We start from the raw sequence: 26,861 nt of genomic DNA, 5'->3' as shown, positions 1-26,861 counted from the left end.
ACAGGCCTTGGCTTGTAATATGGAGACTGTAGAGATTTCTAGCACTGTGTCTTTTCTTTCTTTTTACTTTTTTTTTAGTTTTTGCTTCATGGCTTGTGGGATCCTACTTCTCTGATCAGGGATGGAACCCATGCTCCCTGCATTGGAAGCACCACATTCTAACCAGTGGGCTGCCAGGAAATTCTGCTAGCACTGCCTTTTCTTTTTTTTTAAAGTTGTTGTTGTTCCTCACGTTCACCAGACATTAAAATTCACCATTTGAACGTGTACAGTTCAGCGGCATGCAGTCCATTCACAGCGCTGTGCAACCATCCCAGCTCCAGAACATTTTCATCACCCTCAAAAGAAACCCTGTACCGGTTCCCTCCCAGCACCCTTGCTCGGCTCCCCCAACCCCTGTACCCCTAGTTGGTTTTCTGTCTGGATTTACCTATCCTGGACATTTTGTATAAATGGATGGAATCACACAATGATTTCGAGTCTGACTTCTCTCAAAGTCATGTTTTTGAGGTTCATCCCAGCGATGTTTTGGAACTGCCATATCAGTGACCGAGCTGGTCGGCTGACCATCTCTAGGCTTCCTAAAAGTCCAGCCCCTGCTTCTGAATTTAGGATTCCAGGCAAACACTGTCAGGCTGGGCCCCCATGCCCTTCACTGAGCACCTGTCCAGTCACAGACAGAGTAAGTTGACTCCCAGAGCTTGAGTGAGCTCCACTGGGGTGTTTCGGGGAATTCTGTTTAGGCCAAGTATTTTTAGGAAAAAAATCTGGTGCTGAAAGTGACTTGGAGTTTTTTCTTGGGTCTTGAGGTTTCAGGATCAATTCATTAATCACAGCTCAAGGAGAGAAGATGGCTGTGCCCGTCGGCATGGCTTCTCTCCAGGATTTTGAGGGCTTTTTCCTCCTGTCTTTCAACAGAGGGGATATTAAAAAGCCCAATCTGAGACTCAGATGGCGTGGCATTTGCTCTTCCTTCCCTGGGAGCTGCAGCAGGCGGTAGAGGTATCCCAGCTCCACACGGTTTTTTAAACAGACGTGGAGTCTCACAGGACCTCCCTGCTGGCCCAGTGGTTAAGACTCCGTGCCCTCACTGCAGGTGGTGTGGGTTCGATCCCTGGCCGGGGAGCTAAGATCCCACATGCTGCATGGCATGGCCAAAAAATAAAAATTAAACAGATGTGGCATCTCAGAATTCTGAGATCACCTCTTCATTGCTGCTGCTCTAAGTCTCTTCAGTCATGTCCAACTCTTTGGGACCCTATGGGTCATAGCCCGCCAGGCTTCTCTGTTCATGGGATTCTCCAGGCAAAAATAGTGGAGTGGGTTTCCATTCTCTCCTCCACGGGATATTCCTGACCCAGGGATCGAACCTGCATTTCCTGCATTGCAGGTGGATTCTTAACTGCTGAGCCACCAGGGAAGCCCGAAAGTGAAAGTGAAAATCGCTGAATCATGTCTGACTGTTTGCAACTCCATGGACTATACAGTCCATGGAATTCTCCAGGCCAGAATACTGGAGTGGGTAGCTGTTCCCTTCTCCAGGGGTCTTCCCAACCCAGGGATTGAACCCAGGTTTCCTGCATTGCAGGCGGATTCTTTACCGGCTGAGCCACCAGGGAATCCCCATTGCTTGGCTCCTCCAAAAAGAGCAGGAATTGCTCTGTGGATATCTACCGTAGGTTGATCAGTGACTCCTGGACCCCTGATCATCATTAAAGAAGCAGATCATTTTGAATTGTAAGTCCTCGGTGACAAAATTAGTTGGGAGTCCTTAATTTGTTGTTGCTGTTGTTCAGTCACTTAAGTCATGTCCGACTCTTTGCGACATGGACTGTAGCCCGCCAGGCTCTTCTGTCCAGGGGCTTTTCCAGGCAAGAATACTGGAGTGGGTTGCCATTTCTTCCCCCAGGAGATCTTCCCCACTCAGGAATCAAACCCATGTCTCCAGCACCTCCTGCATTGACAGGTGGATTCTTTACCAACTGCGCCATCTGGGAAGCCCCAGAGTCCATAAATGGGCAGGTGTATTTTAGAATCTTGTCTTGGGTATGTGGTGTGAGAGTCTGGAAATTAATCTTCAGAAGTGTGAGGGAGGTAGAGAAAAAAAGAGGTGACCTGTCACCTTGGGTTCAATTGATTTTCCTTTCACATTTCTTTGAGGTGTTATGAGTTGCTGATTGTGTCTGGATCTCCCAGCCTGGGAGGTATTTTGGTGAGTTCTAAAGAGCTCCAGAGTCCAAAGGGGCATGGGTTTTAACCCCAACCCTGCCATTTCGTCTGTGTGACTTTGGACAAGATGCTCAACCTCTCTGGGTGCCCAGTTTTTTCATTTGTATTGAAGTCTATTTTGTCTGATAATGAGTATTGCTGGTCCAACTTTCTTTTGATTTCTATTTGCATGGAATACCTTCTCCCATCCTCTTACTTTTCATCTGTAAGTGTCCCTAGGTCTGCGGTGGGTCTCTTTTAGACAGGGTATATATGGGTCTTGTTTTTGTATCCATCCCACCAGTCTCTTCTGGTTGGTGCATTTAATCCATTTACATTTAAGGTGATGATCGACATGTATGATCCTATTACCATTTTCTTAAGTGTTTTGGGTTTATTTTTTGTAGGTTTTTTCCTTCTCTTGTGTTGCTTGCCTAGAGAAGTTTCTTTAGTATTTGTTGTAAAGCTGGTTTGTTGGTGCTAAACTCTCTTAACTTTTGCTTGTCTGTAAAGCTTTTGATTTCTCCATCAACTCTGAACGAGAGTTGCTGAGTAGAGTATTCTTGGTTGTAATTTATTTTCTTTCATCACTTTAAATATTTCGTGCCATTCGCTTCTGGTTTGTAGAGTTTCCATTGAGAAAGCAGTTGATAACTATGGGAGTTCCCTTGTATGTTACCTGGTTTTTTCATTTGTAAAACAGGTTGATGGTATTGTAATTTTTCATTCCTGACTCACTGTTGTGGGGATGGGATGATGGCAGTTAAGGGTGTGAATTACAGGGCCCCTTGCAGTAAAGTAAGAGCCCGTTATGGTTCATCTTAATGCAGTTGTGAATCTGGGGTGGTTGGGGTATGAGTAGTAGATACTGCTCAGCCAAGTAGGACCTCTGTATTCAAAGATGCCAAAATAAGGCTGCTTATCTGCAACCCCTGAGCACCCTTTACCTTCTTCCTGGGGTGAGGACCCAGCAGATTCAAGACCCAGAGGAGTGACCCGTGTAGGAGGAAGCGGACGCCAGCGAGCCCAGCCCTGCTTGGCCCCCGTACAGCAGAAGGAAGTGTCCCCTAGGCTGATCCCCCCTTACTCCATCTACCTCCCTTTCTCATGGCTCATGAGATTGAAGTTGCAAGAGGGCTGGGCCTGCCTGGAAAAGAACATGCGGATGTCAAGGACCCTAGGACTTGGTCGGTAAAAGGAATGAGTTCGGACAATTGCATTTATGACACCAAGAAAGAGGGGTCACATATCAGAAGGACTCAATGAATAAATGTGGGTGATTGGGGATACTCAAATATTAATACCTCTTTCCAAATAGTGGGTTCTCAGTGAGGACCCATGGGGAAAAATCAGTTCTTAGGGGAGGGGAGAGGGGGCAAAAAAAATCTTAGATATCACAGTGATGTGTGGCCCTCCAAAACGCAACCCTGCCCAACCAAGTCTTATTTCTTAGTATTTAATTTCTCTTGTTAGGTGGAAATTAAATTATATTCAAATTCATTAATTGAATTTGAATATAATTTTTTTTTTTTCCCTTGAGGAAGGGGGAGAGGAAAAGAGGGGAGACAGCTGTAATGAAAGCAAGGTTGGGAAGTCCTGCTCTGAACTGGGTTCAATGAATGAGCTAGTCCCAGACTCACTTCTGTAGGCCCAGGAATAAATAGCGGTATAACCCTCCCTGACCATTTAAGAGAGTAACTTTCACCCACCCAGCAAATCGCTGAGACTTGGAACAAGGGATGTTTTCAGTTAGGGACCCCAGACTTCCAATAGGCATATTTGTGGATGAGAAAATGGGGGCCAGGTTGGTGCAGCTGGTCGCGGGCCAATTTCCGAGGTCAGTCCTAGTTCTTCTTGCTCCAGGAATGCATCTCTTCGTGCCTCAGAAATGCCTCTTTTTTATAACCAGTGGTTGCATTCAGCTACATAACATTCGGCCCCAGTGCAGCGTGGAAAGGCAGGGCCCCTGGTTCAAGAAGTATTTGGAATTTCAGGATGGCGGCCGCATTCAACTGAGCTTGGCAGGCCCTTGTGCCCATAGGGTCCCGTGGGACTACACGGGTCGCGTGCCCGGGAGGCCAGCCCCAGTCACATTTTCCATGTTTAAAAAATGAGTTTGAAATGCCTCTCTCTGGATTTGGAAGGAGCTAAATAAAAGAGTCATTCTGAGATGGTGAGAAGAGAAATCTCCAGCCCTTAACATTTCCCTGATTCCTGTGGGGGCAGGTGGAAGGTGGGTGGAGAGTCCCCTTCAATGTGTCCTTTTAAATGGACAGTCGAGAAAAGCCACTCTCAGGGGCTTAATGACAAAGTTAAACTACTGGGGAGGGAGGAGGGAGACCCCCTTGTTTGTTCCTTTATTTCCCCCACAAAGCTCCCCGTAACTATGGCAACCTGAGTTCTGCAGAGGCCTGTACCCAAGCCACCCCGGGGGCAACCAAAGGGTTCTCAAGGCTGTGCTTTTTTCGTGGCAGAGCTGCGGCTTTGCCGTTTTGTTAAACTCAGAGCTGCTTTCCTGTGGTTTCTAGTTTGTCCCACATGTCTTCCATGGAATTGTGCTCGGGAGCCATAACGTGTTCTCTGCTGGCAGTGGAGGGTGTCTCCATGTGTCCCCATGTGTCTGTCTGTGTCTGAATGTCCGTCTGCCCTTAAGCGTTTCACATTGTGGGGGAAAGGAGGAGCGGATGGAGGCCAGTTGAAGAACCACCCATTCTGGAAGGGTGGTTAAGTGGGTGGCTTGGTGGGCCTCCTGATCTTGGGGGAAATCAAATTAAAAAGAAATGGGGGATGGCGAGAGGGGGGCAAAAAAAAAATGGGGACTCACTGAAGTGGCATTTCCTGGCCTGGGGCCTTGGGGAAGAAAGCAGGCTGTGGAATTTATTTAGAAAGCTTTTGAAGCAGCTGGTTATGTTTTTTTCTTAAAAAACACACACACACACACAACCCATTCTAGGCTGTTGGCTCTTGTTCTTTTCAGAATTATGAGCGTGTTTATGTGGCTGTTTGATCCAAAAGCCGTGTTCCCAAGAGACAGTGTCCTAAAGTTCCAGAAAATAGGACGTGACTACAAGGAAGCTGATGACGGCTAATAAAAGGGGGCAAGGGTGGGTGGGTGTTCATTTCCAGAACAGAAACCCAGGGCCTTCCTTCCTTGAGATGTCTTGGAAAGAACCCCGCCTCCCCCCAGCTTTCTCACTCCTGTATGTTCTGCTTCAACAGCACAGTTCACAATTCCCGGCCGAGTTTCTTTCCTTTCGGAGGAGAGAGGCAATCGCTCAGTCGTGTCCAACTCTTTGCTACCCCATAGACTGTAACCCACTGGGCTCCTCTGTCCATGGAATTTTCCAGGCAAGAATACTGGTGTGGGTTGCCATTTCCTTCTCCAGGGGATCTTCCGGACCCAGGGACTGAACCCAGGTCTCCTGCATCGCAGGCAGAGTCTTTATCATTTGAGCCACCAGGGAAGCCCTTTCCCCTCACAAAGCACTCTGCTTGCAACTGTGTTTTAGATTTTCTGGACCCCCCACCCCCACCCCTGAGATGCTTTCTGCTCTTGTGGTGTTTTAAATATGACTCATTTTTCATAATAAGTGGCGCGGGCAGCTCCGGGGGCTGCCTTTCCTGAGACAGGAAGGGACAGTGAGTCCTTGACGGTCAGCACAGATGTAAATTACCTGGAAGCCCCAGGCGACTGTGTTCTCCCAGCTGGGTCTCCTCCAGCCCAGTCCACAGATAGGGGCCGTGGGGTGCGGCTGGCGGGGGACAGCCTGGAGGGGCCAGTAGGCGACTTCGGAGGTGACCCTGGTAGAGGCGTGTCCTGGGGCTGAGGTCTGTGGCCAGCTTCCCCGCCCACTTCTTCTGTTTCTGGGTACCAGAGGAAATTGACACAATTATGAACTTTAACCGCTTTTCACAGTCTGTCTTGGTTTTAAACCCTAAACCTGTTTTTGCAGAGATGTCCTGTGGTCCTTATAGTTAACTCCTCCTGTACTGTAGACCCCCAGCCCCACCCACACATAGGGGCCTTCGGAACTGTGTTTCTTGTTTCTCTTACAGACCTTCTGCTTCCTTTGCCCTGTCTAGGGTGAACCTTTCTTCTAGAACCTTCCGTGGCTCCCATCACTGTCCCATAGGACCAGAAAGAGAGCCATGTAGGCAATTCAAAATTTTTTGCTACTGCTGCTGCTGCTAAGTCGCTTCAGTCGTGTCCGACTCTGTGCGACCCCATAGACAGCAGCCCACCAGGCTCCCCCGTCCCTGGGATTCTCCAGGCAAGAACACTGGAGCGGGTTGCCATTTCCTTCTCCAATGCGTGAAAGTGACGTCGCTCAGTCGTGTCCGACGCCTAGCGACCCCATGGACTGCAGCCTACCAGGCTCCTCCGCCCATGGGATTTTCTAGGCAAGAGTACTGGAGTGGGTTGCCATTGCCTTCTCTGTCAAAATTGTTTAGTAGCCACATTTAAGAATCCACCTGCAGTGTGGGAGATCTGGGTTCAGTCCTTGGGTTGGGAAGGTCCCCTGGAGAAGGAAATGGCAACTCACTCCGGTATTCTTGCCTGGAGAATTCCATGGATAGAGGAGCCTGGCGGGCTACAATCCACTGGGTGGCAAAGAGTTGGACATGACTGAGAGCGATGAACACAACCACATTTTGAAAAGTAAAAAGAAACAGGTGAAATGAACTTTAAAAAGCATGCACGCTAAATCGTGTACGACTGTTTGTGACCCCATGGACTGTAGCCCACCAGGGTCCTCTGTCCATGGGATTTTCCAGGCAAGAATACTGGAGTGGGCTGTCATTTCCTGCTCCAGGGGATCTTCCCGATCAGTGATCAAACCCAAGTCTCTTGTGTGTCCTGCATTGGCAGGTGGATTCTTTACCACCTGGGGAGCCCAAAATGAACTTTACCAACATATTAATTCTGGCTATCTAAAAATATCATTTTGATGTGAGAAGTGAAGTGAAGTCGCTCAGTCGTGTCCAAGTCTTAGCGACCCCATGGACTGTAGCCTACCAGGCTCCTCTGTCTATGGGATTTTCCAGGCAATAGTATAGATTTTCCAGGCATTTTGATGTGGAGACATATAAAAAAATTATGAATGAGATATTTCACATTCAGTTCAGTTCAGTTCAGTCCCTCAGTCCTGTCCGACTCTTTGCGACCCCATGAATCACAGCACACCAGGCCTCCCTGTCCATCACCAAGTCCCGGAGTTCACTCAGACTCACGTCCATCAAGTCAGTGATGCCATCCAACCATCTCATCCTCTGTCGTCCCCTCCTCCTCCTGCCCCCAATCCCTCCCAGCATCAGAGTCTTTTCCAATGAGTCAACTCTTCGCATGAGGTGGCCAAAGTACTGGAGTTTCAGCTTTTAGCATCATTCCTTCCAAAGAAATCCCAGGGCTGATCTCCTTCAGAATGGACTGGTTGGATCTCCTTGCAGTCCAAGGGACTCTCAAGAGTCTTCTCCAACACCACAGTTCAAAAGCATCAATTCTTCGGTGCTCAGCCATTAACATTTTTTAAATGTTTTGACATCCAGGGTGTATTTTACATTTACATCACATCCCAAATTGGATGCTAAAATTTTATCAGAAACATTTGATCTTGATTCAGAGTTCCTTCAGTTTGCTGTTGAAAAAGTAGATTCACATACCCAAGGCATCCCAGACTTACAAAAAAGTGTTCTGATGAATGAATCGTGTATCCTTTTGTTTTTGTTTTTGTTGTTCTGACTTCGCTGCACAGCTTGTGGGAATCTTAGTTCCCCAGCTAGGGATTGAAGCTGGGCTGTCAGCAGTGAAAGTATAGAGAGTCCTAACTACTGGACTGCCAGGGAGTTCCCTGTATCCTATTTCGATTTTCTTTTTTTAAGGTTTGTTTATTTTTTGGATGTTCTGGCTCTTCGTTGCTGTGTGCAGGCTTTCTCTAGCTGTGGCGAGCAAGGGCTACTCTTCATGGCGTGCACGGGCTTCTCTTGTGGAGCACAGGCTGTAGGCACGAGGGCTTCAGTAACTGCGGCTCCCAGACTCTAGAGCACAGGCTCAACAGTTGAGGCCCATGGGCCTACTTGCTCCGAGGCATGTGGGATCCTCCCAGATCAGGGATCGAACTGTTTCTCCTGCGTTGGCAGGCTGATTCTTTACCACCGAGCCTCCAGGGAACACCCCCGCCACCCACCCCACCCCCATATTCTATTTTAAATTTAAATCACTTAAATATAATTTTAGCCATTCTGTTCCTCGGTCACATTTCAAGTGTTCAGCCAGCCTTGTGTGGTTGCTGGCGACTATAATGGACAGCCCACATAGAGACCATTTCCCCCATTCCAGAAAGTTCCCTTGGACAGTCCAGGCTTATAGAATAAGGTCCAAACATCTCCATAGGACTTTCAAAATTTTCTAGAACCCAGCCCCGACCTGTCTGGCTTTACTGATTGATTTTTCTGCACGTTCATTTTCCCATGCCTCTCTTTCCACTTTGAAAGCCCTTTCATCTCTTCCCCCAGAGAAATCTCCTCTTTCGGGCTGGGCTGAAAAGCAGAGTGTCCTTGAAGGAGTCTCCCCCTTTCCCTGTGGCAGAATGAATGGTTGCCTCTGCTTCCCACGGGTTCTAGAAGAAGAGGCAGGGTGCGTGGGAAGCAGCGCCAGGCCAGCCAAGCCCCCAGCCCGTGGCTCACCGCCCTCAGAGCTCGGGGCCTCGTTTCTCCTGAGACAGGTTTGAATGGATCTTCTAACTCAGCCTTAGCCCTGCCCCACTGGAAAGCAGAACCAGACAAAGGACGGCACTGTGTCCTTCTCCAGCGGCCCCGGGGGCGGCCGAGCATGGGACCGCAGACAGGAACACGCCCCGGGTCCAGGCCATGTAATTCTAGGCAGGCATCAGCTCTGCGGGGGAAAAAAAAAGACTTTTCTTTGCCCTCACAAAAGGAAATATGTGCTCTGATTCTCGTTTGTCAAAATGTGAACTGCTTGGTGTGTGTGTGCCTGTGTGTTTACTTTTAAAAAAAACTATAACATATTGGAGAAGGAAATGGCAACCCATTCCAGTGTTCTTGCCTGGAGAATCCCAGGGATGGGGGAGCCTGGCAGGCTGCAGTCCATGGGGTTGCAAAAGCGATGGACACGACTTAGCGACTAAAACAACAGCAACAACATACCATATTAAAGAATATTTTTCCTATTACTTAGGCTGTCGATTGTAATCAGATATATTAAAAGCTACAAATACTCCCCAGAATAACTTAATGAATGCATGGTAAGGAGTGAAATAAAAACCTCTAACATATATACAAAAAAAGGGCACATAATTGTACAACTCTAGTTTTCACAAAGTGGACATTCCTATGTAACCACCCCAGATGAAGAAAGAGAACATGACTAACCCCCTTCCCCTGCTTCTAGACTCCACTTCCCCTTCCCAAATTAATCACTTTCTTGACTTCTAGCCCCAGGGTTCCTTTCTGGACTTCAGGTATCTAGCATTACGTGGCATGCATTTCTTGGCATCTGGCTTGTTTTGCTCAGTATTCCTTTTGCCATAGTTTGTAGTTGGGCTTTGAAGGCCTTTGTTTTTTCTGTCCCCTGAAACTGAGTAAAAGTTGCAGCGATTAATGAAAGAAAGCGACGAAAGAAAAAACATTAGATGTGAGATTGTGGTTAGGTGATGGTTTCAAGTGTGAAAAAGCTTCTGCTCACATTTGGCTGATGTTTGCCTTGGGGATTTTTTCTCCCTCTCTCTCTTTTTTCCGTAATTTAATTTACTTTTGTCTTCGTTGCTGCTCCGGATTTTCTCTAGTTGTGGCGATGGGGAGGGGGCGGTGGGCTACTCTCTAGTCGCGGTACATGGGCTTCTCATTGCAGTGGCTTCTCTTGTTGCGGAGCGCAGGCTCTGGGGCCTGCGGGCTTCAGTAGCTGCAGTGCACGAGGTCTAGAGTACAGGCTCAATAGTGGTGCATTGGCTTTGTTGCTTTGAGGCATGTGAGATCTTCCCGTCTTAGGCAGATTTTTTACCACTGAGCCACCAGGGAAGCCCCTCCCCTGGTAAATTTCTAGTTTTGGGTGATTTTTCTCTTGTTATTATCTACCTTTTATTTATTTATTTCAATGAAAATGCAAAGGATGTGCAGTACCCAAGGCAATCATTTTTTTTTTTTGGTCAGCATGTGGGATCTTAGTTCCCTGACCAGGGATCAAACACGTGCCCCCTGCAGGAGAAGTGCAGAGTCTTAACCCCTGGACCACCAGGGAAGTGCTCTACCTTTTAGCTTTACATAGGGAATCTCTTGTTAAGGTGGTCCTTCCTGGGTCTGGAAGGGCTGATGGTCATTCCTTTTGTGGCTTTTGAACAAGGCTGGATACTGGTCATTTCCTGATCATCTGTTTATCAGGAAGAAAATGAAAGACTGAGGGTAGAAATGAAGAGACGGGACGGGGGCGGGGATGTCCATGGAGTTGCTGATCTGGTGTCTTCTGGTTTTGCTTTAGGTAAAATGTCTGTTCCAGGATCCTACCAGGCGGCCGCTGGGCCCTCCGCGGTGCCGACCGCACCCCCATCCTATGAAGAGACGGTGGCCGTCAACAGTTACTACCCCACACCTCCAGCACCCACGCCTGGGCCGAACACGGGGCTCATGACGGGCCCGGATGGGAAGGGGATGAACCCACCTGCCTACTACACCCAGCCAGTGCCTGTCCCCAATGCCAATGCAAGTACGTACGTACAACTTGCCGGCCCCCTTCCCTTCTACTGCAGAGGGCACAGGTTCGATCCCTGGGTCGGGAAGATCCCCTGGAGAAGGGAATGGCAACCCACTCCAGTATTCTTGCCTGGAGAATTCCATGGACAGAGGAGCCTAGTGGGCTACCATCCATGGGGTCATAGTCAGACATGAGTGACTACCACTTTTACTTTCAAATTGATAAAAATACTTTTTTTTTTTTAAAAGGAGAGCCACCAAAGCGACTCTGCCCAAATCTAGGCAGTCAGTCAGCTTTCCCTGTTCTGAAATTTCACATCTAGTTTTGGGTTCCACGTCAGGGAGCCTCTTGGCTTTTCCATAATATAAGGCATGGTTCATGAGCTTTCCCAGATTGGACATCAGCTAGTCCTCTGGTGTTCATCACAGGGGGATGACCAACTATCCCAGAAAAATGTGGGAATGGGAGCTTGATTTGCGAGGCTCTCGCCCTTGCTGCTGAGGTTTGTCTGGAGAACCCTTGCCCTGAGGCTAGGGGTGGAATAGGAGAGGGAGAGAATGCAGCGATCGAGGAATGGGTAGGCTACAGCCCACCCCCAGCTCATCATGAGTGCAGGCCACTTCCGTGCCTTCCAGCACTTTCTTCATGACCTTTCCCTTTGTTACTTCCTGCTGCTCAGATGCACTCAGGTATGTTGCTGATGCAGTGTAAGCAGCTCAGAGAGTGGGCCCCGGCATCAGCCTGCCTGGGTTCATCAGCCTCCTTGTGCCTCAGTTTTCCCCATCTGTAAAATGGGGCTCATCAAGTACCTACAACCAGGGACTGTTAAGGTTAAATAAAGCTCTATGAGTAATCCTGGGATAAACATGAACTGTCAATTGGGGGCCTTCCCTGGTGGTCCAGTGGTTAAGACACTGTGCTCCCAGTACAGGGGATTCAGGTTTGATTCCTGGTCAGGGAACTAAGATCTCACATGTTGCATTGCCAAAAAATAAAAAAAGTCGTGCTGAAGTGACTTTGACTTCTCCAAATGGAAGATAACAAGGCTTTAGACTATTTTATAGATCCTGCTCTGATCAATAAGTAACTCATTCTTGCAGCCCCAAAAAACTTATTAAAATTTACCTTAGTGCTAAATTGTGCTTTAATACTGCTCCTCTACCAACAAAGGCCCGTCTAGTCAAGGTTTTTCCAGTGGTCATGTATGGATGTGAAAGTTGGACTGTGAAGAAAGCTGAACGCCGAAGAATTGATGCTTTTGAACTGTGGTGTTGGAGAAGACTCTTGAGAGTCCCTTGGACTGCAAGGAGATCCAACCAGTCCATTCTAAAGGAGATCAGTCCTGGGTGTTCTTTGGAAGGAATGATGCTGAAGCTGAAACTCCAATACTTTGGCCACCTCATGCAAAGAGCTGACTCATTGGAAAAGACTCTGATGCTGGGAGAAATTGGGGGCAGGAGAAGAAGGGGACGACAGAGGATGAGATGGCTGGATGGCATCACCGACTCGATGGACATGAGTTTGGGTGAACTCCAGGAGTTGGTGATGGACAAGGAGGCCTGGCGTGCTGCGATTCATGGGGTCGCAGAGAGTCAGACAGGACTGAGGGACTGAACTGAACTGAACTGAACTGTTCCTCTGCAGGGGATGGTGTGTGTGCAGGAGCTTTCTATTAATAGGTCTTTCTAGGAAAAGTAAGTCTGGTTAGCTCTGGGTGGTAATGTCCCCTAACACAAAGATCACAGAAGTGGCATTTCAACAACATTAAAAAGAACAGAAGGAAGTTACTTTGACAGAACTATGAGCTTCAACAACTTGGCCAAAAATCAAAAGGAACACACTAAGCCCTGAGGGCTTCGTGATTTCCATCACCTTTGGTGCTCTTCTGATGCTTGTGGATGTTGTCCACGTCATTTTCTCTTTTTAGCGTGACGTCATATACCCCTAGCGTGTATCAACATGGTCCTCTGACTTTAAAGAACTGGTCAGTATTCCCTGGCTTGGTAAGTGCCAGCCTCATCTCTGGACGTTGGAGCTAGTTAAGGAGCCCATGTGAAACGAAGGCTTGTGTACGGAGGATTCACTGTGTACCAGCACAGGATGAGGTTCTTTACCATCTTTGTCCCATTTAATCCCAGCGACGGCTCTTACTGCATTTTTTCAATAACAGCTTTATTGAGATAGAATTCCCATATCATAAAGTTCACTCTCTTAAAGTATACAGTTCAGTGGTTTTAGCATATTCACAGAGCTGTGCAACCATCAGCACTCATTCCAGAACGTTTCCATCACCCCAGAAAGAAACCCCATTCCCGTTAGCAGTCACCCCCTCAACCCCCCTGCTCCTAACCCCTGGCAACCACTAATCTATGGATGAAGAAAATTGAGGCCAAAACCCATCACATCACTGTTTCTGAAATTACCATGTGCAGACCACCTTCATAGAACCACTCAAAAGCTTAAAAATTGGTTTGGGGACCCTGCCCCAGACCTGCTGAATCAGACCATCTTGAGGGCCGGGCCCAGGAATCTGCATTCTGTTAGCTCCCCACTTGAGTCCAGAGATGGTCGAGTTTGAAGCCTGGTGGAACTGGGCCAAGTCTCCCCAGAAACAGAGTCCTCCCCCCACTCCCCCCTGCCATCTTGTGTGTGGAGGTTTCAAGAGCCCCTCAAATGAAAATTCTCAAGTCTGCCACTGTTTTCTCTTTTTGTCATCTTTCTCCTCCTAACCCAGTCCCCAATTTGTTTTGGTAAAATACACATAAAATTGATTGCCTGAAGCATTTCAGTGCACGGTTCAGTGGCATTAAGTATGTTCCTATTTTTGTGCAATCCCTACCACCTCACATCTCTGGAACTCTTTACATTTTACAAAACAAACTCTATACCCATTAAATGGTTGCTGTAATCCCTCTTATCCCCCAGCCCTGGCACCCACCATTACGCCTTTTTTTTTTTTTAAATGTGGACCATTTAAAAAACCTTTATTGAATTCGTTAAAATATTGCTTCTGTTTTATGTTTTGATTATTTGGCCTCAAGGCATGTGAGATCTTTGCTCCCCGACCAGGGATCGAACCTGCACCCCCTGCATTGAAGGTGAAGTCTTAACCACTGGACTGCCAGGGAAGTCCCCATTCTTTTTATCTCTGTGAATTCGGCTACTCTGGTTGGCTCCTATATGTGGACTCATAGGGTATTGGTCTTTTTGTGACTGGCTTATTTCGCTTAGCCTAATGCCCTCAAGGTCCATCCACGTTGTAAAATGTGTCAGAATATCCTTCCTTTTTTAAGGCTGAGTAATATTCCACTGAATGAATGGACCACATTTTGTGCATCCAGTCATTCACGGATGGACATTTGGGTCACTTCTACCTCTTGGTTCTTGTGAACAGTGCTGCCCTGAACACGGATGTGCAGATATCTGTCGAGACCCTGCCCCTCTTGGTTCGCACGTAACGGATGTCTCCCTCGTTTCCTGATTGGCCGGTGTGTTCTGTTCCCCCCATCAGTTGCCGTGCAGACGGTGTACGTGCAGCAGCCCATCTCCTTTTATGACCGCCCGGTCCAGATGTGTTGTCCTTCCTGCAACAAGATGATTGTGACGCAGCTGTCATACAACGCAGGCGCCCTCACCTGGCTCTCCTGCGGGAGCCTGTGCCTGCTGGGGTAAGTCTGGGGTCCACTCAGACCCTGAGCGCTGCCGAATTCCTCTCCTCCAGGATTTCTTCTCCATTACGGGGTGTGCCCTGTAGAATGTTGAGCTCGCATCTCTGGTCTCTCCCCACTGGATGCCAGTAGCTCCCCTGCCCCCGTTGTTACAACCCAGAAATTGTGCACAGCTGGGGACTCCTGCCCTCGATCCTATCAGGGCCTAGGGGCTGCTCACCTGTCATTTGTTCTCAGACCACTCCCTGCGTGTCGCGACAGGAGAGGCAGCCGGGTGCATCTGTGCAGGACGATACCCTTGGGGATTTCTTTTTCTTCTAGAATTTCATGATCTAAGTAATAATGTTTGTTTGATTCGGAGAGAAGCTTTAAACAATGTGTACATTAAAATACTTTATAGTCGTCTCTTCAAAACTTCTTATCCTTTTATGACCCCCAGTAGCTTTCTGCTGCCTCCACAAGGGGAGTGTGTAAATATTTATGTCTGAACCGAGGGTATTATGTTGAAAGAGATAATACTTTCTGTCCTGGGAGAAATTTGAGGAAGCAACACGTAATTTTTTTTTTCCCCCAAACAAAGGCAGGCAGCCTCCATATTCCTGGTTGTGTGAGTCACTCGGCAAACCTCAGGCGCTCCGTTCTGTTCCTTGAAGGAAGCGGGCTTTGCGTGTTTCTTTTCAGAAGCCTTGCTTGGCTGTTTCCTCATTTTCTGCTTGTGACCTAAAAAAGAGAAGGAGTGATAGTTCTCTTCCTAATTTCAAAGAGAGGCTCAAAGCCCCTAAGAGCTTAATTGACTTCCTTGAGGACTTGTATAGAGTGGGGAAGAAAGGATACTGAAAATGCGGCATAGAGGTTCATCATCTTTTGGACGTTCCTGTTGAAACTGACTTTGTCTTTGAAATCAGGGAAGGACAAAATGGAAAAGTTTATCCCATATCGGCCCCTGGCTTTCGAATGGAGGCAGCTTTTTGTGTCCCTTCCTCCTTTTTCTTCCTTATGTGCAGTAGCGTGTTCTCAGGTCCTGCTTCTCACTGCTGTGTGGCTGTGGGCAGGTGACTTCGCCTCCCTGTGCTCCAGTTTCCTCATCTGTAAACTGGGAGTGCTAATGCCTCCCTTGAGGGTGGCGGGGTTTGTTGAGGATAAACTTGGTGAGTGTGTGTGCATTGACCCTTGGAGCCAGAGGTTAGGCTTATCTCTGCCCTTATGTGAACCCAGGTAAGCTTAGGCAATAGGAAATTCCATTCATGAGATTGTTTCCTCATCGGGTTACTTTCGGATCATGCTTTATATAAACCAGTGGCTTCCTGTAAAATGCTGATTTTTTTTTTTTTTTTTAAACTGTGTTTTTGGCCAACTTTGGGTATAAGGCTGTGGGGTGTCTTCTGACACCAGCCAATGCTCCAGCACCAGGTGGGTGTCCAGTGATTCCATTCAATTCAGACACTAATGACCTGGAGTTCAGTACAGACCCCCACAGCTTAAAGGCTCACTCCCACAGCTGGCCCCCGACTTCAGATGCCAGTCAAAAGTCCTGGATCCCCGGTCCTTCGGACCAGTCAGGGATCCTGCTAGTTGCTCTTCAGGTTTGATAATACGCTAGAATGGCTCACAGAACTCAGAATGGCACTAGTCTGACTTGCATTTACCGGCTTATTATACAGGAGACAAATGGAGAGCCAGATGAGGGGGTAACAGGGCGAGGTCCAGATGGGTCCTGAGAGCTTCTGTCCCTGTGGAGCTGGGATGTAGCCACCTTCTGGGACATAAATGTGTCCACCAACCCAGAAGCTCTCCAAATACAGTTGTTCAAGAGCTTTTATAACCTAGTCCTCAGCCCCTCACCCCTCAACCCCTATTCCACCCCAGAGGTCTGTGGTTGGGGCTGAGAGTTGTAAGCCTCTAGTGACTTAGTCTTTCTGGTGACCAGCCCATCCTGAGCCTGTCTAGAGACCCACCCCAGACACCCTCTGTAGCATACACTCAGGTGTGATGGAAAGCGATTCCTTGTGAATATGAAGATGCAACTCCATCACTCAGGAAATTCCAAGAGTCTTGGAGCTCTGTGCCAAGAACCAGAGACAAAGACCGAATATCTTTCTTCTTACACCTCAGGCTGTAGGAAGGTCCTTCCTGCCGAGAGGTCCTTCCTATGTGTGCCGATGATGGCTTATGTAGGTTAAAGGACATAATTTGTGGGACTTTATTTGGTTGCTGCTGTGAGAAGCAGCTTCTCTGTATGGAAAAACAAGCAGTCCAAGACAGGAGTCAGCAAACTACAGTCCAGGGGCCAAATCCAGCCCCTTGTAAGTTTTATTGGAACATGTCACGCCCTTTATGAACAGATTATCTGTGGCTGCTTTCACGCTTCAGCGACAGAATAAGATCCGTGTAGCCTGAAACACGTACTCCCTGGCCCTTTGTAAGAGAAGTCTGCCGATTGCAATCTAAGACTTTGAAAGATGCCCCAATGACCGAAGAGTTGATAATACGCCCAGGACAGTCTGTTGTTGACAGCCTTGGTGAGAGTTGGAGCTGCCGTAACAAATTACCATAAACCTGACGGCTCCAAACAAAAGGAATTGTTTTCTCTCACCATTCTGGAAGGTTCCCAGGTGGCGCTAGTGGTAAAGAACCCACCTGCCAATGCCAGAGATGTAAGAGACGTGGGTTCAATCCCTGGATTGGGAAGATCCCCTAGAGGAGGGCATGGCAACCTGCTCCAGTATTCTTGCCTGGAGAATCCCATGGACAGAGGAGCCTCGTAGGCTACAGTCCTTAGGGTCTCATACAGTGGGGCCCGACTGAAGGGACTTAGCGTTCTGGAAGCCAGAAGTCCAAAATCAAGATACCACGCTCCTTTGGAAGGCTCTAAGGGCAGAATCTATCCTTGCCTCTTCCAGCTTCTGGAAGTCCAGGTGTTCTGGGCTGTGGCTATATCTCTCTTGTCTCTGCCTCTGTCTTTCCATGGGCTTTGTCTCTCTCTCTGTATTTCTTTCTTCTTTTGAATATTTAGTATGATAGAGTTTTCTTATTAATTAGTTAATTTTATTTTTGGCTGCACGGGGTCTTTGTTGCTGCACACAGGCTTTCCCTAGTTGCGGTGAGCGAAGGCTGCTACTTCGTTGTGACTCTCAGGCTTCTCATGGTGGTGGCTTCTCTGCGGGGCACTGGCTCTAGGCGCTGGGGCTTAGTCGCCCCACGGCATATGGAATCTTCGCCTGACCAGGGTTGGAACCCGTGTCCCCTGCATTGGTAGGCAGATTCTTATCCACTGCACCACCGGGGAAGTCTCACCTCTCTGTATTTCTGTGTGTCTTCTTCTCTTATCAGGACCCCAGTCTTTGAGCTTAAGGAGCCCACCCCACATGATTAAGGAAGATCCTATCTTGAGATCCTTAATTACATCTGCAAAGACCCATTTTTCCAAATAAGATCACATTCATATGTTCCAGGGGTTAGGACTCTGACATATCTTCCCAGGCGGTTCAGTGGTAAGGAATCCCCCTGCCAATGCAAGGGACCCAGGAGACATGGGTTTGATCCCTGAGTTAGGAAGACCCCCTGGAGAAGGGCATGGTAACCCGCTCCAATATTCTTGCCTGGACAATCCCATGGCCAGAGAAGCCTGGTGGGCTACAGTCCATGGGGTCGCAGAGTTGGACACAGCTTGAGCACGCACGCATGTATCTGTTTGATGGCTGCCATCCAGATCACAGTAACATGCCGTGTGTGTCGCCTGTTTTGTTCCAGGTGCATCGCAGGCTGCTGCTTCATCCCTTTCTGTGTGGACGCCCTGCAGGACGTGGACCACCACTGTCCCAACTGCAAAGCTCTCCTGGGCACCTACAAGCGTTTGTAGGACTCAGCCAGACCTGAAGGGAGCCGTGTGCTGCAGGAAGGCCTCTCCGACTCTTCACCCAGCCCCTGCTCCTGGTGAAGGCTCTACCTTGGTGGTCTTGTGTCTCCAGGGGCTCCACCTTCGTGTCTTCTTTTGGGGGGAAAATATCGCAAAAATCACACACCTCCAAACCCCAGAAATGACTGCTTGGAGTCATGCACAGACATGCAAAGACATTCTCCTTGAGTGCTGGGTCCAGGGTTTTCTGTCTCCCTCCTCCCCCTGACCGTGACCCCAAGTCATTCCATCTTACTGTGATCATTGTCCCGTCTGAGTATCTTCTGGTGATTTGCCACTGGCTGGCTTCTATTCTTGCCTCAGTGGGCCTTTCTCTCAGTGGTCTCCAAATCAGAAGCCCCAGACTGCCTTATTTTGAAACTGTTCTGGCCCCAGTACGGCTGAACCAACCTTTAGTGCCTACCACCATAGCCATCTGTTTCCACTTCTGATGACAACAACCTTATAGACTAAGGGCTTGGCTCTCAGATTCTGTAGCTGCAGGCTTTTAAATAGCACATGAGTTCACTTTAATTTCTTAATTTGTCTCTAAGTACAAGCAGGGGTTATTCACACCCACATAGCCATGAGGTCATAAACGCAGGCTAGAAATAGAAGGCTGGATCTTATCACTGATCTGCCTCCTTGGGAGCAGATCCTCAGCCACTTTCCGCGAAGGGCTTTTTTCTGGTAGAGTGATTGTTTTTTATATTAACACTTTTTGTGACCTCCTTTTGGTCTTAAACACCTTTGAGCATAATTTTGAAAGAAGGGACTTACAGAACCATTTTCCATAACCTTATGACTGGTATCGTTTTCCTATTTGCCAATGCACACTTACTTATTTTTTTTTTGCCTTAACAGGAAAAGTAATGGATAATTTCATCCACTGCCTTTTCGTGGATTTAGTGTGTTTCCTAGAAACCTCTATAATGGAACTCATTAAAGTTGGACCCTTTTGGGGTTCCTAGTGGATGTTTGGAAAGACAAAGCACGTTTGAGCACGTCTGGGTACCATGGTGCTGAAAAGCGTGGGGACCCGACTGTTTCAAAGGCCTCTGAAGTCTGGATTTTATTTTTCAGAAATACAGTTTGTTTGTATAACATCGGAAGACATGATTCCTAGGACTGAAGCAGCAAGTCATCTTCGCTGCTGTGTCATCTTTGAAATCAAGACAAAGCCGGGCTCGACTTTCAAGAGTCCCCGTTTTGATAATGAATAGGCACAAGGAATGCATGTGAATAATACTGTGTAGAAATCAAAGCCTAGACATTGATCAAAAATCTGTATATTGGGTGAAAACTATAGTCATAACCCATTGATTCAGCTTATTCATTTAATGTTTTGAAACTTCCAGTAATTATTTTTGCAATGACTATAGATATACTTCATAGTACTTTGTTCTCTGCTTTTCAAAAATAAAGTCTTTGGTTCACTCCGTGAACTATTTATCAATTCTTGCCATGTGAAGAAAGGTCTTATGTTGTGTTTCCAGCTGTTGTTACAAAGAGCCTTTATTTGTTCCATAACAGTACAAAGTCCTTCATGATAGAAAACTTCAGACAGGCTGAATATCCTGCGATGTCAACATGACTGATGGTGAGTTGGGTGGATGGCTAGTGAGTCAGATTTGAACATGAGGCCGTTGGAACCCAGTAAACATCATCAGTGGCAGCAAGCCGTAGCTTTCAAGTTTTAATAAGATGCACAGAAGGAAGCTGTTCTCATTCATGCTCTGAACAAAACATGCTTTGTTAATTGATCGGGGTAGATGTGAGATGCTAGAAGGAGGGCATTGTAACTCGTCAGGACTATGAATGTCATCCCCTCTTTTCCTACCTGGTGATAAAACTTCATTTTGGAAGGTGACGGTAAATCGTGTTATTGCCGTACGACTTTATCAATTTAAACCCTAACTTCTGGTTTTGAAAAATTGCCACTCACCCCAATCACGAGCGTATTTTTCTTTCTCTTGACAAAATTGAAGGCCATGCATATTTAGCAGTTTTGCTCAGATGGTGGCATATAAATTGTCTCAAACTGTTATCCATTACATATGCAGAGTCTTCAAAATCTTCAAAACAACAGCCCTATTTCAAGGACTGTAACATATATAGTCTGCAGAACTTGAAAAATAACATCAGATGCCTGGCGCTTGGAGTGTTCAGTAGACATTCCATTTTATCGTTCTAAGTACAGGCTTATTTGTATATTTTTAACAAATTAAAAGACTGTTTTGTGCTGCCCTGTTTGTTGGGGACTTGGGAATCTGTTGGAAGCACTGCATCACATTCAATTATTGCAAGAGCTTTATTTTATATCTACTTGGACCTCAAAGAAGAATTTGTATGAATTTCAAACCCTGAATGGCTGTATATCTTGTTTGTATACCTTGAGTCCATCTAGGCCTTGTACATGCAAGTTTGGGTTTGTGTCGTATTAACAAAAAGAAATCAGTTTATTGCATCTGTTTTAGCCAGCTTAGAGCACGTGACTCATTCCTGGCCGACCGCAGCATTACCCATGAAAATGTTTTCTCTGGGACAACTGGCTCCGCAGTTGCTACCGAGAACACTTCTATGGGGCCCTGAACTATTTATAAAATGTGGCTTCATACACTCACACACAAACTTGGCTTCGGTTTTCTCCCCAGCGACAGCCTTCCGTGTTTGGGATATTAAAGTCCTGCTTTAACTTTCTGGGCTCCAAGATCTCTGTGTAGGAGTAAGTGTAGACGTTGGAATTTTACTTACAAAATTCTGATTTGCATTTTGGATCCTATTAAAGTTATCTCCTGTATTTATGACTCAGATGTTTACAATGAGTCGTCTGTTTTTCATGGGCGCACGAGTGAATTGAAAGTAGATCCAGCAAGGGCGATGAAAGAGAGAAACCCGGAGGTTTCTTTTTTTTTTTCTTAAGTCTGAAGAATGTTAAAGAAACAAGAATCTGAGGCTTGGAAAGACTGGGAAAAAAAAGAAAGAAAAAAGTTCATGGCCAAGTGTGCAGTCGAGTGCATTTAACTGTTTTGTGACGGTTCTCTGCAGTTTGAGGAAAAGTGTTCACACATATAAATACCTTTTTTTAAAATTTTTTTACTCTTTCAGGTTATTTTTTTAGAGCAGTTTTAGGTTCGTAGCAAAATTGAGCTGAAGATGCAGAGATTTCTCATGTACTCCCTGCCCCATGCATAGCCTCCCCCATTCTCAACATCCCCCACGTTTGTTACAATTGATGAACCTACACTGATACGTGATCACCATCCGGCATCCGTCGCGGGCATCAGGGTCACTCTTGCTGTTGTATGTTCTCTGTGTTTGGACAAATGTAGAATGACCTGTATCCACCATCTCAGGATCATACAGAGTGATTTTACTCCCTAAAAACTTTCCTGTTCCTGCCCGCCTCCCCTAGCCCCCAGCCACTGTTCTTACTGGCTGTATAGCTTTGCCTCTCCCAGATTGTCGTAGAGCTGGAAACATACACATGGGAATCAGCCTTCTCAGAGCGGCCTTTTTCACTTAAGAACATGCATTTCAGGTTCTCTTGGCAGCTCATTTCTTTATTATTCAGATAATATCTCTTCATTTGTTGTTCGTTTGGTTGGATTTTGGGGCTGTGCCTCACAGCCTGCAGGGTCCTAGTTCCCCAGTCAGGGATGGAACCCTCGCTCCTGGCAATGGAAGCATGGAATCTTAACCGCTGGATCATTTACCCAGGGAAGTCCCAGCACTTCCACTATTCTTACTGCCCTGTCTCAGTGATCTCCTCGTACCTGGTCTCTCAAGTGGGCAAACTCAGTGTAGCTCGTGTGCGCCGTGTCAGTGTCTTCAGAGAACACAGGATTGTAAAACCTGTGTTTATATAGCTGTGTATGTGTGAGAGTATTACTGGGTTTAGGTTTAGCTGCTTGCTGCTCAAGAAGAACCCAACTCCCCGCTGTTGATCGGGGCAAGAACTTTGAAACGGGAGTTTCAGGGAGGCACAGGTAGGGGGCGGAGCTATATGCAGAACAGTAGTCCATTCCCACAATCACCTTGAAACTGGTGGTGCCCTGGCCTGATGAGCATCATCGTGATTGCTTTAGGTACAAAATTCCAGGGTCAATTTGCTAGCGTTTGCTTGAGGCCAGCTCTCAGAGTTTTGTAATTTGGAGCAGCTTATCTCATCGCTGCTGTCTGGTCATCCTGCAGTTAACTTCTTTCACCCCGTGGGGGTTTTAGGGTCTGCAAAACATCTCAAAGGGTATGGCTCAGAATATTACCGATAGCCCTTGAGAAACTAAAGGCCCTTGACTTGTTTAATGGCTTCACTACTGCTATTTTGTGTTGCTTGACTCTTCTTGTGTGTCTGCATTTTCTCACTTCTCTGATTAAATTTATTCCTTGGCTAAAGTTTCTCTACAGACAAGAGGCAGGCAGAGGACATGGAGTGGTCTGTCCTGGGAAGATGCTCTGTTACGGGGGGGAGTCACAGTGCAAAGTGAGTGCCAAGGGCAACACCTGGGAACCTCTAGTTTAGCACGTCTGTGGTTTTCATGTATCATTTTTTAAAAACTGTTTTGTATTAGTGGTAGAGCCAATTAACAATGTTGTGATAGTTTCAGGTGAACAGCAGAGGGGCTCAGCCGTACGTATCCATGTATCATCAATTGACTTCTGCTGTATCCGAGGAATTGTACAGCTTGGATGCCAGATACCCCTGCCTGGAAAGCGTGAGCCTCGACCCAGCACTGCCCTGCCTGCCAACACTTCCCTGGCTTTTTGTTGCTGTTGTTTCAAATTTATGTTTAATGGGAGGATAATTGGTTTACAGTGTTGTGTTGGTTGCTGTTGGCAGTAACTTGAATCAGCTATAAGTATACATGTATCCCCTCCCTCTTGAACCTCTCTCCCAACAGCACATCCCACCCCTCTAGGACGTCACAGAGCACCGAGCTGAGACCCCTGAGCTATACAGTTGCTTCCTGATAGCTGTCTATTTCACACGCGATGGTGTACATATGTCCGTGTTGCTCTCTCAGCTCGTCTCACCTGCTCCTTCCCCCTCTGTGTCTCTTCTCTATGTCTGTGTCTCTGTTCGTGCCCTGCAAATAGGTTCTTCGGTACCATTTTCTGGGGGCTTTTTTATTGTTTCCTTTAGGCTAAAATTCATGTAACATTTAAAAAAAATTTTACATTGGAGAATAGTTGCTTTACAGTTAGTTGTGTTACAATAGTTGTGTACAACACAATATAGTTGTGTATATTGTTGTGTACAACGATCGTTGTGATAGCGTCCGGCATACAGCAAAGTGATGCAGTTATACATACGCATATGTCTGATCTGACAAAGAATTAGAGCCTTTTCCCATACAGGCTCTTACAGAGTATTGAGTAGAGCTATACAGTGGGTTTGTTGATGATCTATTTTATGTATAATAGTGTGTATATGTTAATCAAAACCTCCAGTCATGTAACATTAAAGTGTATAATTCAGTGACGCCTGGTGCAGGCACAGTGTTGGGCAACCCACCACCTTTATATCGAGTTCCAAAGCATTTCTATCAGCCCAACGTAAAACTCCGTACCCATTAAGCAGTGTCTCGTCACTCCTCCTGCCCCAGCACTGGGCAACCGCCCATTTGCTTCTGTTTCTCTGGAATTACCTATTCTGGATACTTCATATAGACACAATCACACTGCATGACCATGCGCATCTGGTTTCTTTAACAGAGTGTCACGTTTTCAAAGTTCATCCACACTGTAGCATGTACTCAGGGCTTCGTTCCTTCCAGTGGCTGAATAATACTCCATCGTAGGGGTATGCTGCATTTTGTTTGTCTCTGTATCACATTTTGGTGATTGTGAATAAGCCCGCTGTGAACATTTATTGGCAGTTTTCTGTGTGGGTATATGTTTTCAGTTCTCTTTGGGTTGGAATTGCTGGGTCACATGGTAGTTCACTTTAACTTCTTGAGCAACTGCCTGAGAGCTTCTTTTTTAAGTTTTTTTTTTTTTAATATTTATTTATTTATTTGGCTGCCTCAGAGTCTTAGTCGCAGCACTCAGGATCTTTGCTTGTGGTGTGTGAACTCTAGTTGCAGCATATGGGATCTCCCTGACCAGGGATCGAACCCAGGTCTCCTGCATTGGAAGCGCAAAGTCTTAGCCATTGGCCCACTGGGGAATTCCCCCAATGGCTTCGTAAAGCCGCTTCTGGATTATACTACCATTTGGAACTGCTCTGGCCTGGAGAATTCTGCTCTGTCCTTCAGCGTGAACTGTTTGGAGCAGCCTGGTAGCGACAGAGCTGGACTTGGAGCAAGAAGACCTGCGCCCTGGGCTGGCCTGCCCCGAATCCTCAGCTGACCTGAACCCCACTCGGTCCTCTGGCACTCGTGATCTCGGGAGGCCTCAGCTTGCAGCGAGGCTTGGCTTCCCAGCCAGAGACAGGCCAGGTTGCTGTGGTGAAAGCACCTGGTTGGTGATCAGCGACAAGGGCCCTGGCTCCTGCAGAAAAGACAGGAAGTAGTGAGCAAAGTAAAGTATTTATTAAGAGGGGAGAAACAAGTGCAGTACATGTAGATGGCACATGAGCGGACTTGGGGGGCGAGACTTGTGCCCTCGTGGCAGCTTGAATCACTTTTATGGGGTATTTCTTCCGGGTTTTCTTTGGTTAATCATTTTGGTTTGCCTGGCTCACTCCCCATATTTTCTATATCTCAGGATCCTCCCATGTGTGCGCATGCATCTCTTAACAAAGATGGATCCGACCTAAAAGGCCTCTGGGTGGAACGTCCCTTGACACAACTCCCCTTTGGTCTCCAAGGAGCCTTTCTGTGTATGTGTGATTGGGAAGGTCTCCTGACTTCAGGAAAGAGACTTATGTGATCTGGACAGGGCCTAGCCTTCTCCCGTAATTGTCCAGCTAGTCTCATCTTGGAGTTTCGGACCACGGCGTGTGAATCTCCCACCGCTTTACCCTGGGGGGACCCATCTACCGCCTGCCGCACTCCCACTGAGCCTGAAAAAGGAGGAGGGGTGGACGGTGTATCTCGGCTCCCTGTGTGGCCTCTGAGAGGTTCAACTGTTGATTCTTTGTTTACCTGTGTGCCCAGCACGGGAAACAGTAAAGGGCGGGGTGGGAGCACTGACCTCTGCCTCATGGAACTGATGGTAGAGGGGGAGAGAGAGACATCAAATAAGAAAACCTAACACTTCCAACCTGTTACAAACCAGGAGGGAAAAGTGGAGGAAAATAGCCGACTGTAGTGATTTTACTTGTGGGGGAAGGGCACCTCATCCTCTCAAATTATCCAGTCATTCTGATGTTTTCTTCTGCCCAGGGGGCAGCCTTTATGTTTCAGTGCCAGAGGAGTCTGAAAGCTGTGTTAGGAAAGTTCATTTCTGTTCTGTGTCTTTGCGTGATTTCATTTGCTCTGTCTCCCTCTCTGGGTAGAATCGCTGGATGCCTTCCATTTTCTTTGGAAGAATGAAACCTAACCATTTTCTCTAGCTCCTGTCTCCGGATTTCCCCTTGATACCAGGAAGAGCAAGGCCGGCTTCGAGTAAGTGGGTGGATTCTGGCCAAGTGTGGTCAGTAGAAAATGTCCCGTTGGCCCAGAGGGCCACAGGGTTCTCCCAGGCGCCTGCCCACGGTCCCCTCGAACCCGAGTATCCTCAATAAGAGTCTGGTGGAGAAAAGGGAAAGTGAGAAACACTTGACAATCAGTTCTAGGGTTTCCCTGGTGGCTCAGATGTTTAAGAATCCACCTGCACTTCAGGAGACGGGTTTGATTGCTGGATTAAGATCCCCTGGAGAAGGGAATGGTTACCCACTCTAGCATTCTTGCCTGTAGAATCCCATGGACAGAGGAGCCTGGCGAGCTACAGGCCATAGGGTTGCAAAGAGTCGGACATGACTGAGTGACTTAACACTTGCACTACTTTTTTGCTTTCAGTGGGGATGTTACTTTTGCTTGGTTCTGGGCGTGGGAGGGGTGGGAGCTGTCCCAGCAGAGAGAACTGGGGAAGTAAGAACCCTAACAACTCTTTAAGGTTATTTTCTAAGCCATAATCTGCATTTCTTGTTCATGTCTAAAATTAAAGTGGGAGGAAAATAAAAACCCTTATCATAAGCCTGATGGAGGGGTGGTGGGTTGAGGTCTCCCCTTTCTGCACATGCTTGAACTTGAAACCCTTACACAAGCAGGGAGCTCCCAGCAGCTGGGGGTGAGTGTCGGGGAGGGGTGTTGGGGGTGGGATAGGGGTGGGGACTCTGAACTCATCGGTTTCATCAGTGGAATCTGATCACTGCTGCCCGCAATGATGTGATTTAGAGACACTTTCCCTAGTTTCACTGAGGGCCTTTTTTTTTTTTTTTTTTTAAAGGAAGTATAGTGAA

The 26,861-nt window shown here is 47.2% G+C and overlaps 1 protein-coding gene across 3 annotated transcripts in view; it reads left to right on the top strand.

The window, feature by feature from the left end:
• The window catches only part of LITAF (lipopolysaccharide induced TNF factor), a 35,730-nt gene extending 15,799 nt beyond the window's left edge, over positions 1-19,931 (top strand). For all 3 annotated transcript variants that reach the window (XM_055561707.1, XM_055561708.1, XM_055561706.1), the window contains exons 2-4: positions 10,700-10,924; positions 14,424-14,580; positions 18,331-19,931. In XM_055561707.1, coding sequence (XP_055417682.1) covers positions 10,705-10,924; positions 14,424-14,580; positions 18,331-18,439 — 486 coding nt within the window. In that variant the 5' untranslated portion in view covers positions 10,700-10,704 and the 3' untranslated portion in view covers positions 18,440-19,931. The remainder of the gene's footprint in view (positions 1-10,699; positions 10,925-14,423; positions 14,581-18,330) is intronic.
• Positions 19,932-26,861: the final 6,930 nt, after the last annotated feature.

This window comes from Bubalus kerabau, chromosome 23, assembly GCF_029407905.1.
Source record: "Bubalus kerabau isolate K-KA32 ecotype Philippines breed swamp buffalo chromosome 23, PCC_UOA_SB_1v2, whole genome shotgun sequence".
Lineage (NCBI taxonomy): Eukaryota > Metazoa > Chordata > Mammalia > Artiodactyla > Bovidae > Bubalus > Bubalus kerabau.
Note: the sequence above shows the minus strand (reverse complement) of the source record. Positions and strands in the feature narration are given on the sequence as shown.